This window comes from Dama dama, chromosome 5, assembly GCF_033118175.1.
Source record: "Dama dama isolate Ldn47 chromosome 5, ASM3311817v1, whole genome shotgun sequence".
Lineage (NCBI taxonomy): Eukaryota > Metazoa > Chordata > Mammalia > Artiodactyla > Cervidae > Dama > Dama dama.
In genome coordinates, this window is record NC_083685.1 from 104,726,842 (window position 1) to 104,742,325 (window position 15,484).

The window sequence follows — 15,484 nt, forward strand, 5'->3', positions numbered from 1 at the left end:
CCAAAGTTTTTGTGGAAACGCTTCCATGTGCTCATAGCAAACAGGCTTTTCAATATTTTCTGCATTTCTATTCCAAAAGGAGAAATGATGCCTGGGTAGCAGCCATCTGGCTATCTTTATGAACATGTAAATCACAGGGGATTTCAAGGTCACCTGTCTTTTCGGGGACATGTGGAGGTAAGTCAGTAACACGAAATGTGGGCACACGTCCAGGTCAGTCTGAAGCCTCACCCTCGCCTTGAACCGGCCACCCGAGAAAGAACACTCCATCTAGGCAGACCGCAGAGGGAGGCCTGTCCCACCTGCCTGACCCACACCTGGGTCAGCACACGCCTCCACAAGCCAGTAGGGCAAGACCCCAGGAGCATGGGCTTCTCACTTAGAACAAACCTGCTGGTGCAACCAGGTCAGCCATCCCTGCAGATCCCACCTCAGGCTTCTCCTCCCAACACCACGTGGGCCACTGTGCTGGGACTCATCTAAGGGTCTCGAGCCCTCAGCAGAGAACACTGTCCTGCTGCTTTACAGCCATTCAGTTCTAGACCCAAACTACACTCCTCCACATGGGCACACCTGCCGGCATGAGCTTCCAGGGCACGTCATCTGCCCCTGAAAGCCAGCAGAGTCATCGGCCACTGCCAAAACAAGCACAATCATGGGGAAGCCCCTGCACCCGATTCAACACCATCAGGACCCAGGGTGAAAGAAAGTGTGGCTTCTGAGTGAGAAAGGGGAGCCACCAGGTGAGTGGCCCTGAGGATGCACGCTGCAATCGAGTGGGCGCGTGGGAAGGCTTTCTGAAATGCCCTTCAGTCTGCTCTGCCACCCAGCCGTCCTACTCCCCAGTGCCAACAGAGTCAACACCCACAGCTTACGAGGCAGGTCACTGCTCCAGGCACTTCACTCACGCGCTCTGCCACTCTTCCTCATCTCACATACAAGGAAACCACAGTGTCTCAGCAAGTGTGAGTCAAGGCCACCTAGCCCCGTATCATGCCTCCGACCTCTGGACGCTGGCCACATCAGTGAGCCACTCCCAGGAGTAAAAGCTGGCACCACTGCAGCAGGATGCACAACCCTAGTGGGTATTCTAGTCCTGACCTCGTCACTCAGGGCCTCCCCAGACATCCCTCCACCTGAGGCCTGGGACCTGCGTGGAGCCCTGATTCATGGTCCCTGTAAGGAGCTCACCACAGAATGGACCACCACGAGCCACCGTCCCTGGAGCTGTCCACCCAGCGCGGCCAGGCACCAAGGGCTGTGAAGGGGCTTAGGGAGCGGACAGAGGCCATGGGGCTCTTCCTCGGAAGGGGGAGTCTTCCCTATCTGTGCACACAAAGACAGAAGTGCGAGCACAGGCTCCCACCTTCGCCCAGAAAAAGCAGAGCCTCATAAGTAGAGCGACTCTATTTAGCATCCAAATTGGGACACTGGGAAATGAGCAGGGAGCCTACTAATTACACCAGGACACGTGGCCCTAAAGAAAGAAACTTACAAGAAACGCAGTTTACACATCTCTGCTGCCAAAGGTCAGGTTGCAAAGACAACAGAGGCACTGAGAATACCTACAATGAGACAAAGACACAAAACGTGGAGCTAAGGGTAAGGACCTCAGCAGCAGGGAGCAGAGAGGAAGGATGTGGAAGAGACCTCCATAAGGAGCAAGCACAGGCCAACGGCAGAGATGGAGGTCAGGGAGGCCAGCTGGCATGTGAGGAGCCCCACGCTCCCCCCAGAAGCAGCAGAGCCTCACACATAGTGCCACCCCCTCCCTGGGAGCATGTTACAGAGCGGGGCTCCCAGAGGGGAGGGCACATCCCAATCGGCCATGCGGCTGGAGCCTTTGGGGCCCTCCTCCAGAGCTCTAAGCCCAAGAACCCTCTGACAGTCCCACCCTTCAGCCAAATCAGAAGCAGCACTGGACGGAGCCAAAGACAATCAATACTTGATGAAATAATCACCCGAACACCAACTGCTCTCAGCACAGAACACATCCACACTGCTGCCACACACCTGACCACGGCTGAGCCCCAAGCTGTGTGTGCAGACGTGCACACGTGAGTGCGACAGGGCGAGGTCAATGCCACGGCAGTCCAGCACGCTCCTGGGGACCTGGGGTAACTAGGATGGAGCAGAGGACGGAGGTGGAATCTGCAGTGTTAGCTACACACGGGCAGCAAATGCCAAGCCAAAACCAACAGAAATACAGGAAACAAAGATGTCAAATAATGGTTTGGGTTGGGCTTCCCTGGTGGCTCTTCCCTAGTAAAAACCACGCCTGCCAAGCAGGAGATGTGGGTTTGATCCCTGGGTTGGGAAGATTCCCTGGAGAAGGGAATGGCTTCCCACTCCAGTCTTCTTGCCTGGAAAAATCCCATGGGCAAAGGAGCCTGGCAGGCTATAGTCCATGGGGTCGCAAAAGAGTCGGACACGACTTATCAACCAAACAACAAGCAGAAACCAAAACTGAGATGGGGTAATAATGGCTTTGGGTTATTTTTGTAACAACTTACTTTTTTGAGGCATAATTCACATACCATACAACTCCTCTGTTGTACAACAGGCAAAATTCAATACAAATTCAGGTTTGTATTGCATCCATCACCACCATCAAGTCTAAAACAGCTTCGTCACCCCAGAAAAGAAGCCCTGTGCACTTTAGCTGTCATTCCCGCACACTCTCCCCCAGGGTCCCCAGCAGCCACTAACCTGCTTTATGTCTTTACAAAGTTGCCCAATAGGGACTTTTCACACGATTGGAATCAGTAACACATGGTCTTTTGTGCCTGACTTCTCTCACGGAGAGTACGCTTTCTAAGCTCAGCTGTGCTGTAGTGGGTGCTTGTCTCACTCCTTTTCATGGCCAAGTAATATTCCGCTGTGTGGACGGACCACATTTGTTTACTGCTGACACTGGAGTTGTTTCCCCTTTTGGTGACCGTTGTTAAAAATCCTTTAGGAGAGATCAAAGAAGAAACAACAGCTGTCTAACTGACCCCAAGCCCCTTGGCTATTGGCTCCCAGCAGCTTCCCCACACCTCACCATTCAAGGGTGCACCAGTGTCTCCCTGCATCGCCTGGCCTTCAGCTCCCACGGCCCCCTACCCCAGGACACTGAAGCCCCAGCTTAGCTCCTGCTCAACAGGATCTTCAGGAGGGAATGGAGGTTGGGGCAGGGGAATGGCCTTGGCTGCTCCTATACACAGGCACAGCCCCTCCAGGTCCTCATCCTGGACTCCTCCACCTGCCCATGCCATCTCTGCCCCTGCAGCCCACTGTCCACAGTGCTGAGGTCTGGCCTGACTAGGTGCTTCCCAGCGCAGTTCACAGCAGATCTCCATGGGACCCAGGAATACCCCCACAAGCCAATCTCCACCCTGAAGACCTGAGGAGTCAGATAGATATGTGTTGACAGCAGCACGATTCACAAAAGCCAGAGGCAGAACAGCCCACGTGTCCCTCTACAGACAGACATAAACAAAATGTTCTATGCCATAGAATGCAATATTCATCCAGAAACAAGCAGTGCACACTGATTTCGTGTTACCACGTGAACTCTGAAAACACGCTCGGTGCAAAAAGCCCGACAAAAGGTCACAATTTCTACAATTCCATTTTGATGAAATATCCAGAATAGGTAAATCTGTAGGGACAGAAAGCAGACTGGTGGCTGTTGAGGAGGGGGGTTGGAAGTGGGATAAAGCTGCTCAGTAGTAATGGATGTTCTTTTGGTGTGATGAGATGTTTACATTACAGAGTGCTGGTGACTTCAGCATATCGTGATGAGATGTTTTACATTACAGAGTGCTGGTGAATTTAGCATATTGTGAATGTGCTAAATGCAAGTGAACTGTACCCTTTAAAATTATTAATTTTAGATTTCATGAATTTTACCACAAAAAAAAAAACCCACATACAGAGCTCACTGGATCCCAGGCCCCGAGATGGGAAGGCATGCAGCCGCCAGCCTGCTGGCCACCACCCCTCATTCCCCAGCTCAGCTGCCTGCTCACCCCTCTGCCCACACACATGCCCTGCAAGTCCAGTCCATGCCCAGGCCTCCTCCCTGGACTGCAGCAGTTGGAGCAAGAGGGGAAAGGAACACTTTAAAAAAAAACCCTTCTCTGTTTGGGCTTGACTAGGAGCCCGTGGCCACGGGATTTTTGGAACATGACGCCATTTGTGGCAAAGGGAGGAATGCTAGAGAATGCGTGGGACAAATTTCGGAGCCAATGGTTTTGCAGGAAAAAGTCACACCCTGTCCCTCAAAAAGCAGTGCTTCCTATAAAGTGACAGGTAGGACAGGAGAGTCTGATGAAAGGAAGTAAGAGAGAGACAGGAAATGTAACACGTTCAGCCCAAGCCTCGCCTCCACCCCACCCTTCCCAGCACACACACTCTGGCAGGGCAGCTCCCAGACATGAGGGGCCAGAGATCTAAGGTCCAGAAGGCTGGCCTGAGCCCACCCAGGTTCATTTGGGAACCCTGGGAGGAAGGTCCAGGTCAGACTGTCTGCCCAAGTTCCAGGACCTCTTTCCATCTCAGTTTTCTTATCTCTCTAATTCATAAGGCTGCTGTGAATGTAAATGAGTTAGCAGTGGCTGGGCACACAGCAATTACTGTCAGCTCTGAATCCCACCACTGCCACAGAAAATAATCCCAGCACACATCCAACTAAGCACATCCATCCCAACGCACTCCTCCAACTAAGTATAAAAAACCACACCAGAAAAAAAAAAAAAAACCACACCAGAGACAGCTATGTGGCCGGTACGCTGGCCCCATTCCCAGGAAGAAACCCTAAGCTCACAGGTTTCCAGGAGGCAAGGGAGACGTGGGGATGAGAGGCAACAGGCTGTCTGCCGAGATGGCACCTGCCTGTTGACAAGCTAGGTTGCAAACTCTCACAAGGAGCCACGCCTGCTCATTTATACCCCACAGAAGGGTGCCCTTGGCAAAAGGCTCCACCCCCTGAAGGAGTGTGTGATCCCTAAAGGATGTGGGGCAGTGGGGGAGGAAGCCAGAGGACCCACTTGCCAGCAAGTTATCGAAGCTGGTGACCCAAGAGCCTGGCCCAATCTCCTGCTCACTGCCCAACTCAGTACTAGGCCCAGGCTGCTCTCTACGCTCCTCCGGCCCTTTCACCCAGGCCCAGTGCACAAGAACTTGGACTCCTAGACAACTGCTCCCAGGGGCACCTGCAGGATAAGCAGCTTCTCTTAACCCTCTGCCACCTTGCTGATGGCAACAGAGACACTTCCACGCAAAGTGACTTCTGAAATTGGGGCCTGCCACTGTCATCCGACTACACAACTGCCCTCCCTGGGACGGGCGCCGTGCGTTTCTCTGGGCTCAGCAGGTGCTCAGGGGTGGCTGCTGCCCCAGCTGCTGGCCTCCGGAGCAGCCCACACCCTCCAGTGGTAGGTCTTAGCCCAACGTACCTGGCCTCTCCAGTTTTTTTGTTGTTGTTGTTTTTGCCACACGGTGCAGCATGTGGGATCTTAGGTCCTTGATTAAAGGGATGGAACCTGTGCCTCATGCAATGGAAGCACAGAGTCTTAGCCACTGACCACCAGGGTAGCCCTGCCTCTTCGCTTCTTATACTCTAAAAATTCTTAAAATTGGCTCACTCTTCATACTTAAACACATTCTGAAAATCAAACCCACACAAGCAAACGGACTGTGGTCCTTCCAATCCCTGGGGGCTGATGTGGGGGAGCTGCTAAGTGGTGCCAAGCAGCTCACAAGAGAGGGGCAGCCTGGGCTTCTGTGGTGTGGGCACCGGGTAGACAGAAAGAGTTTGAGGATAGCCATGCTGCAGAATCTCATCACAGAGGCAAGTCCCCTCTCTGGGTCACCACGTGCCCACCACACACTGAGGCATTTACAGAGCTGGGGCTTGCTCTTTCCTGCAACCCCCATCCTCACAGGTACACAGACGTGGGTCTTGTTGCAGCCCCCATTTTCAGAGAAGGGATGCAGACACTTAAGACTCTGAGTAAGTTGCTTAAGCAGCATAAGACCCAAATCTGAGCTGAAAGCCCCCGTCCTCAACCCTCCCATTCCCTTACCCGAGCACGTGTGAACTAAAAGCGGGACTGTGTCAGATTTGTAGGTCAGAGCGGTCCCCAAGCGGAAGACCCAACAGCTCAGGTAGAGAGGCTCTCAGAGTGGCACCCGGGGGACCTGGACTCTTTCTCTGGTTCACCTGGGACTCCCAGCAGCTGCTACCCTGCCCGGCCCCTTGAGCTGTGCACCAGGACACTGGGAGGGGAGAGAACATGAAGTCTCCCGGTTCCAATCAGAGCTTTAGGATCTGAAGATCAAGGACACAACTATTTCCTGATTCAGAATCCCTCAGGGGAAAACAGTGCTTCCCGTTCAAGGCTCACCAAAGGTGTGGTCACTGCAACAGGCCAGCAGCCTGTCCAGGAGACGTGCAATACCCCAAAGCTGAGACGTTAGAACCTGCGAAATGCTCTGCCCTTCCCATGCCCCCCACCAACTAAGGAATCCAAGTCAGGGCAAGGCCCTGTCTCTGACAGCAAAGGTTAACATTTGCTTTCAGACACAGAGTAGACAAACAGAACTCTGAAAACTTCACACTGGCCTTCCTGTGACCTAGACTGAAACTTTCTGGGTCTCAGTGGCTCCATCTGCTAATGGGGACAATCCTTCACCTGCTTAAGGGTGGGAGGATCACCCAGCCCCTCAGGCCCCTTCTCCTTGGGGTAGGAATTAGAAGTCTGTCAAACAGCTTCAACTTAGTTCACAGACCTCGGCCTCCTATTGAAACCGTAACAGGTTAACAAGTCACAGTGGCCTTCCCAGGAGGAGGGAGGCCAGGCTTCTGGACGTACATAGGCTGGCAAGGGAACCAGGTGGAACATAGCCCATCCCTAGGCAGCTCAATGACCTCAGGCTGATCTAACCAACCCTGACCGGTTCTCCACATCCCTACTCCACAGGTAGCCACGCTGTCCCCAGCCCTGCTCGCCTCCTCAGACACTCCTGCAGACAGTGGAAGGAGGTCACAGAACACACAACCCCTGGATCCAGGGCGACTCAGGCTCAGGAGGACTCCACAGGCCTGTCCACTCACCCTCACTACGAGCTGCCCCCAAGTCCAGGGGCAGGACACCACTCAGCATAGCACACACACCAAGCTGAGTGAGGGGAGGAAGGAGCCAGAAGGGTTACAGGCTCCAGGCAAGAATCAGGCTATGGTTTCATGTGAACTAGGATGACCCTGAGGAAACCAGCAAGTGGTTTGGAAGAGTCTAGTCCAGTCTCCAGAGACAAAATGCCAAGCCCCTGGCTCTCTTGCCCCCAAAGGAAGTAAGAGCATAATAATAGTGGAGCTGGTATTTGGGGGTCCAGCCCAGGGCAGCTGTGAAAGAGCCCAGACCATTTCACAGAGCCCTCACTGCTAAAATCAAAGGGACCACAAAATCTCAGGCAGAGTCTTCAAACCTGCCCCCTCATATCTCAGAAACAACTGGAGGGCCCATGCGTGGGAAACAGAAACAAACGGCTGAGCAGCCAAGCACCAACTGCATGTCACCCAGAACCGTGTCACTTTTTCTGTTTCATACACATTTCTGTATGAGACTCCTTTGAGTAAAAGGCTCTGCAATTTAAAGTTTGAAAACCAGTAACCTGGTTCAACCATGTCGTCTCAGATGGGAAAGTGATGCTCAGAGAGTAAGTTTTCAAGGATAAAGGAAGCCTGTTTTCTCAGATTAACTGCTTCGAAACCAGTCCCCAGTGCTCCCCACTCCTCCCTGCGTCCCACCTGCCGCCCACAGCAGAGGGATGGAGGCAACAGAAGTGCAATATCCTCTAGCCTTTCCTCCCTGGCTCAATGCTCTCTCTTCTTTCAAGTCTAGATGGCAACTTGGTAACAACTTAAAGATGGGTATTCCAAGTCAAATTCATTTCAGCTAAATAGCATCAGGGTGCCAATGATCTGAAGAGAGCCCAAACAAAGGCCGTTCCCCACAGCAGAGGCCCTTGACATCCTTTCCTGAATATTAATTACCACAAAGGGATTCGGTAGCCTCCACAGGCCTGGTCAGTACTCTCCATCCATTCCGTTAGTGAACTAGACCGCTCCTGAGAACAAAATGTGGGCAATGGCTTTAGAGGTGGGAAACCGAGGCCAGAAAAACATAGGTGACCTTTCTGGGTCACTCTGCAACGTCTGTGCCAAGAACAGAACACAGGTCTTCCATTGTAGCCCTTCTGCATGGCAAGGGAACAAGAACTCGGAAAGAAAGGTCAAGTAGCAGGCCAGAACACTGGGAAAAGCAACTAGGATGCAGCTGCAGAGCACTGGATGAGCAAACACAAAGGGTGGTGCGGGATGCAGGCAGCACACCTCCATGTGCCCCCATCAACCCACCCTCGGCTCTCACTCGCTCCCCAGAGGATGTGTCTGCTAAGCCCTGACCAGCCAGCACCCTGCTCTCCTCCTGGCCTGGCCAGAGCTCTCAAATATAGTAAAAGGAGTCACCAAAAAAGAGGTGACTTTCAAAGAAAGAACCCCCTGAAGCTGGCAAAAACACACCATAAAGGGATGCAGATAAGAGTATCAGTACCCAGCTGATACTCTTTTTGTAGCTCCAGGACTCCGAATGCGAGCTGAGGAGAAAAAATCCACAGGCACAGCCTTCCTACCCTGGAGTTCCCCGGAGGGTCTCAAGAACCCAGCTGTGGGCCAGGCCACTGCAGCCAGAGCCGCCCCATTCATCACTGTAGACAACAGCCACACGTGGCCACTGAGCACTTGGAATGAGGCTAGTCTGGACCAAAGGTGCTGTAAAGGTAAAAGAGCATATAACAGCATCTTTACATGTTGAAACGGTAATTAATGTTTTAGATACATTAGGTTAAATATAATTAAAATTAATCTCACCTATTTCTTTTTACTTTGTAGCAACCAAAAAATTTTAAATTACGTATCTGGCTTGCATTACGGTTCTACTGAACAGGACTGGTCTAACCAGGCAGGGGCAGGGGGCACAGGGTGGCAGTGGGTTGGGGGTTGGAAAGCTACATATGCTCACTCCAGAGGCCAAATCTAGCCCACCGGCTACTTTCTCTTAAGGTCCCAAGACCAAGAATAGCTTTTACATTTTCAAATGGTTATATAAGTACCTACCTAAGTGCCTCAATTTTGCCTGTGGGCCTACAAAGCTGAAAATATTTTCTGGCCCTTTAAGAAAGTATTTGCCAATCCCCAGACTCTAGAAACAAAACAATCAGATACTCACTCCAGAGACACTAGAAGCAGAGGGCAGGTTTAGGATTTGTGTGTGTGTGTGATTCTTGATTTTTATCGAGACAAAATTCACATCACATAAAATTAACCACTTTCAACAGAACAGTTCAGTGGCATTTAGTACATTCATAGTGTTAGGCAAACAGCATCTCTAAGACATTTCATCACTCCAAAACAGAACCTTGATCCCATCAGCAGGTACGCTCTGTTCCCCTCTAACCAGAACCCTTGCAACCACTAATCTGCTTTGTGTTTCTACAGATTTACCTGTTCTGGACATTTCATATAAATGGATTCATACAGTATATGACCTTTTGTGTCTGACTCGTTCACTTAATATCAGTTTTTGAGGGTCAATCATGTTGTAGCATGTCTCATTACTTCATTCCTTTTTATAACTGAATGATATTGTATTGTATGGACAGACAATAATTTCTCTGTTCATCCACTGATGAATATTTGGGTTGGTGCTACTTTCAGCCATCGTAAATAGTGCTGTTAGAAACACAGACATAAACTATTTGTTTGAATACCTGCTTCCAATTCTCTCGGATATATGCTAGGAATGGAATCACTGAGTCACGTGCTGATTCTTTTGAGGAACTGTCAAGCTGATTTCCACAGCAACTGTACCATTTTACACTCCCAGAACAATGCACAAGGGCTCCAACTTCGCCACATCTTCACCACACTTAACACTTGCCGGTTTTCTTCTACAGCCATCCTGGTGGGTATGAAGTGGTACTTCACTGTGCTTTCAATTTGCACTTCCCTAATGACTAACGATATTAACCATTTTTCATGTGCTTGTTTGGTCATTTGTAAGGTCTGGGACTTCTGGCACACCCTTTACCAAACTATCTACCAATCTGAATAATCACAAATCTTCTAAAATGGGTGGGCATGAAATCTTTCCGTTGTTTCTGATAAGTGTTAAGTCAAATAAAGAAGTTCCATACTCTGGAACATCTAAGAAAGTCACAGAATAAAGAGAAATGATGAAATGACTGATGAAATGATTCACAAGGAGAGCAAGGCCTGGTCTATCCACCTCTATGTCCTGGATTCCTAGCCCAATGTCCCAGAAGCCCCAGCATCAGAGTATGAGCACAGCAAGTGGCAGAATTAGACTGGGGGCTGGGGGGAGACACAGGAGGACTGAAGAGCTGGGAAAGATCAAGACTAACCTCCTTTTTCTCCTGGAGAGAGACAACCCAGCCAAGGTCCCACCAACAAAACAGTGCTAGACCAGGGTCTAGAACTGAAGTTTGGCGATTTCTTTCACAAAAAGCCATGTTTAATGGGTGCACAAGTCAGTTGGAGAGGCAGACATCCAGCCAATACCCACTAGGAACCCAGGCTGGGATGAGGACCTGGAAGCCAAGACCCCTCAGTTCCAGATCTGCTGCTCCCACTGACCAACAAGCCCTCCCCCTCTCGTTTCACTCTACACAGCCTAGTGAGTAACTCCATTCACTCCTATGACATCAGAATTCCCACTGAGCCCCAACCCCTCCTCCACCTCTAACCAACTACCTGAGTAGGTGATTCCACCTAAGGATCAAATTGGACCTCCACCTCCTTGAAGTCAAATTTACCGCTTCTTTTACTCAGGAATTCCCTACTCCCCCAAATCTACTCCAAATCTGCTATTCTCAACTGCTGTTAAAGGTACTTTTACCCAATCAGGTTTCCTCAATTCCCACCTCTGATCGACTGCCAATGTCTTGTTCCCAGTGTCAGCACTGACCTGGAGAAGACCTTTACAGACATTTACCTGGACTTCTTCAAGAGCATCTATTAGAGCTTCTGCCTTTAGCCAGAATTATTATCTTCCTACAACACAAACCCAATGGGTTAAAAAGCTAAGCATAGGTAATTCTCTGGAGGTCCAGTGGTTAGGACACTATGCTCCTTTCACTGCCAAGGGCCCAGGTTCATTCGATCCCCTGTTAGAGAACTAAGATCCCACAAGCCACACAGTGTGGCCAAAAAGAAAACCAGAAACAAAGTTAAGCATAAAAATAATATTTTCTTACTTATAATAAAGAAAATATTAGAGGCTATTTTATATTGGAAATAAAACTTTTATAAGCATGAGATTAAAACTATAAACAAAAAACATGGAAACTTAACTGCATTCATATTTAAAACTACCATATAAAGGCTTCCCAGGCAGCTCAGAAGGTAAAAAATCTGCCCGCAGTGTGGGAGACCCCGGTTCAATCCCTGTTCGGGAAGATCCCCTGGAGAAAGATACGGCAACCCATTCCAGTATTCCGGCCTGGAGAGTTCCATGGACAGAGGAGCCTGGCAGGCTACATACAGTCCACGGAGTCACAGAGTCGGACACGACTGAGCGACTAACACACATGTGTAAGGAGAGAAAAAAACCACACATTCACTTAAACACAGTATATAACAGGTGCTGAGCCTGCGTGCTGTAGAAGCCCGTACGCCACAGGACGACCCAGGGTACCAAATTAATATCTAGAGTGGGAGTCAGCAAACCATGGCTCCAGGCCAATCCTCTCAACTGCCTGTTTTTGTAAATAAAGTTTTACTGGAAACAGCCATACCCCATAGTTTACATCTTGTCTACAGCAGCTTCACACAGTGGCTTTTGTGGTACAGCGGCAAAGCTCCATAGTAGCCACAAAGGTCTATGGCCCACAAGGCTGAAACATTTACTATCTGACCTTTTACAGAAAGTTTGTGGACTCCTGACCTAGAATATATACAGAAAACTCCTACAACTCAATGGGATGAGGGGTTGGGGGGACTAACCTGATAAAAATATGGGGAAATAATATGAAAATCCACAAAAGAAACAAAATATATCCAACAATTATTATTAAAAGAGGCTTAACCTCACTTGTAACTTGGGAAATTACTATAGAACTAAACCATTTGAAAATACCCAGTCGTGGCAATGATAAGATATAGTCTTTTCCAGAAGACAATTTGATGATTATCTGTAAAAAAAAATATATATATATATCTAATGCACTTTATATCAATTCAGTCATTCTATTTTTACAGATCTGCCCCCAGAGAAATACTTGCACTTGTGCGTGTGCAAATGCGCACACACATACCCAAAAGCAATTAGAAAGCTGTTCATTGAAGCATTCACTATCTATAACAAAACCAGTAAAGAACCTCGCTTCCCAGCAATAAGGTAATGGTTAAACTATGGTACATCCCTGATGATACAAAATGCGAAACAAGTTTGGTATACTGATATGTATGACCATGAAAATGGCTACAAGACATCACGGCAAGGGAAAAAAAAAATTAGGTGGCAGAGCAAAAATGCACACAGTTTAGGTTAAAAAAGGTTTTTTTCACTGTACTTGAGTCCATATGTATGCAGAGAAATGCACAGGAGAACAACTAAAGTATAAACGCCTGAAAGAGGAGGTAGCCTCGATGATCCCTGATCTATCTTCCAGCCTTGACGGTCTAAAATAAGCTCGGGCCGGAGGGGCACAGGAAGCAAGGACTTGGGGAAGACTGATGCGAACCGATTGGCTGAGGTTTCCTAATGGAGCCATGAGGATGGGGGCGGGGGGAGGAGGGGGTGGAGGGCCGGATGCAGGGAGCAGCAGCTAAGGCTGCTGGTAACAGCCCTGAGTCTCCCTCCTCTTTTCAAGAGCAGTTTCTTCCTGAAAGATCCCAGGAGGTAGAAGCCTGGTGTAATCCCTCCAGGCACAAATAACCCAATCATTTCAGAAACTACCATTCCACTTGTGCCGGGGAGGGCCCAGGCCTATTTCAAAACCTACAGTTCAACTGTGAACACACTGCAAGAATAAGATACTTTTAAATTTGCAACATCCACCCAAGAATCCAATTAATAATCAGCATTTTTTAAACAGATACATTTCAAACATGCAGATTTCATTCCAGTTCAACTATGCTTAAGAATCAGAAATCAAGCCCTTTGAGGTGTAAACACCCAATTTAAGCAGCTGCCTGGAATAACTAGAAAACTCTCAGAATAACCCTTGCCAAGACCAGAAACTTTCTAAATTCAAGTTTACTATTCTGCAGGTGATTCTTTTTTTTTTTTTTTTCCCCTGCAGGTGATTCTTGTTTGTTTTTTTTTTTTTTTTAACTGTAAAAGGAAAAAGTTTACTAAGATATCACGCCTCGCTTTTCATAACAGCCTAGTGAGGGAAGAGAGCCAGGGATTGCTACTCCCAATTTATGGAGAAGGAAATGAAACTATACCGAGCAAACAGATTTGTTCAAGGTCACACAGTTGCCAGTGACAGCAAGCCTACAAGCTCGGTCTCCTGAGTCCTGGTCCAGGACCCTCATCGCCACAGTAACTGCTTCCCCGGGCGAGGAGTCCGGTGGAGAGGAGGGCATGTCCCTTAGAAGCCCACCCACCACCGAGACCACCGGGAAACGGGCCCTGAGGTCCTGACGCTCTGACTCCGAGGCCCCGGGTGTGGGGTGTCGGTACCGGGAGTCTTTTCCTGGCCGCTGAGGACGGCGGCGGGTCCCGTGCCGTCATCCCTGCCAGGCCACCCACTCCGCAGCGAGAGAAACGGCCCGCCCCGGCCACTCGAAAGCGGCGAGCCGGTGGAAGAAGCGGCCGCGACGAGGTCAGCTCCCAGCCCCGCGCAGGGGGACCAGGGAGACCTCGAGGAGACGGGGGCCGGGGAGAGGCCGCGTGGGGGCAGGACGGCCTGGGAAGCGGGAGTGCTCGCGCCGGGCCGCAGAGCCCAGCTCCGGAGGGGCCGGCCGCCCCAGCAACCCCGCCCGGGCACGCGGGACGGCCCGGCGCCGCGCTGTGGGCGGGTTTCCGCCGCCGAAGCCTGCGAAGCCCCCCGGGGACGAGAGACGCGGCCGGGAGCGACGACTCTGGGGGCGGGGAGGCCGCGAGCCCCTCCTGCCGGCGGCCCGGGGTCGCGCCCGGAGCGAGACCCGGACCCAGGCCGCCCCCGCCCGGAGCCACCGGCGAGAGATGGGGGGGCGCAGAGCCGGACGGCCGCAAGCGGCCCCGCGCTTTGTTCCCGCGCTCGGCCGGGCTCCCCGAGCCGCCGAAACGCATGAGTCACCCGGCGGCGAGCGGAGGGCGCCGCTCGTCCCGCGGGCGCCGCTTTGTCCGCCCCTCCCGCGCCTCCCGCTCACCTGCGTCAGGTCCTCGTCGTTGAGCAGATGCGACTCGCGGGGCTTGAAGCAGTTCTGACACTTGCTCTTGTTGAAGATGTTGGCCTGGAATTTCCTGCACGGGTTCTCCTTGGCCGCCGACATGGCCGGGCGCGGGCTCAGGCCGGGCGCCGCCGCATCCCCGGCCGCCGCCTCCAGCCGCGCACGCAGGCCAGAGCCTCAGAGAGCGCGCGGCCCTCGTCGCCCGCCCGCGCCGCTGCCGCCGCCGCCTGCCGACCCCGGGCCCATGGACGCGGCCTCGCGCGCCCGCTCCCGCTCCCACCGCCCCGCCGGTCCCCGCGCTCGGTGCCCGCGCAGCCCTAGGCGCCCGCGGCCGTAGCGAAGGGAAGCGGAGCGCCGGGCGCACTCCGGGGCGGCGGGCGCGCGCGAGGAGGCGACGGGCCAGCGCGCGGGGCGGGGCAGCGCGCGGGGCGGGGCAGCGCGCGGGGCGGGCCCGCGTCCCGGCGCGATCGGCGCCTCGTTGGACCAATGGCAGCTCCACCTCCCGGCTAACAAAGAAACCCTCTAGCCAATGGGAGTCGGGGGAGGGACAGAAGGCGGCCTGGCGCAAGGTAACTTGTGTAGGCGGAGGAAGGTGGGGAGTGGTGGGGCGTTCAGGCTTGGTGGACGGGCGCGCGGCCGCCGGGCCTGACAGCTGCGGGGGCGGGGCCTGCCGGCGGGGCGGGGTCTGTGGGAGGGGCGAAGAGGAGCGGGGCCTACGGGCCGGCTCCGCAAACAGCTCTTGCAACCTCGCGGTCGCGCGCCCACGCGGAGAGGATTAGTTTGACACCCACTGGGCGCGGGTCCCGCGTGGCGGTCAGTAAGGATCCCTACAGTTCCAAGTACTTGATATGCGCGAGACTCACAGCCTCCCCACCCACATTTTACGTGGGCGGACACTAAGGAGCGGAGAAGTTAAGGAGAGGGAGGTAGGGTTTCGAGGGGTGACTAAGAGGCGTCAGCCTGGAAGAGCTGTCAGTTCTATTGCGGGAGATTAGTGAGAGCTGACGCGATGCCAGCTACTGAGCCAGGCATTCC

At 52.1% G+C, this 15,484-nt stretch overlaps 1 protein-coding gene across 3 annotated transcripts in view; it reads right to left on the reverse strand.

Moving 5' to 3' along the window:
• Window positions 1-14,635, reverse strand: part of MPRIP (myosin phosphatase Rho interacting protein) — a 90,220-nt gene extending 75,585 nt beyond the window's left edge. For 2 of the 3 annotated variants that reach the window (XM_061143678.1, XM_061143679.1), the window contains exon 1: window positions 14,429-14,617. In XM_061143678.1, the coding sequence (XP_060999661.1) occupies window positions 14,429-14,551 (123 nt within the window). In that variant the 5' untranslated portion in view covers window positions 14,552-14,617. Of the gene's footprint in view, window positions 1-14,428 lie in introns of all 3 variants that reach the window. The other variant, XM_061143680.1, reaches the window with a different exon arrangement.
• Window positions 14,636-15,484: the final 849 nt, after the last annotated feature.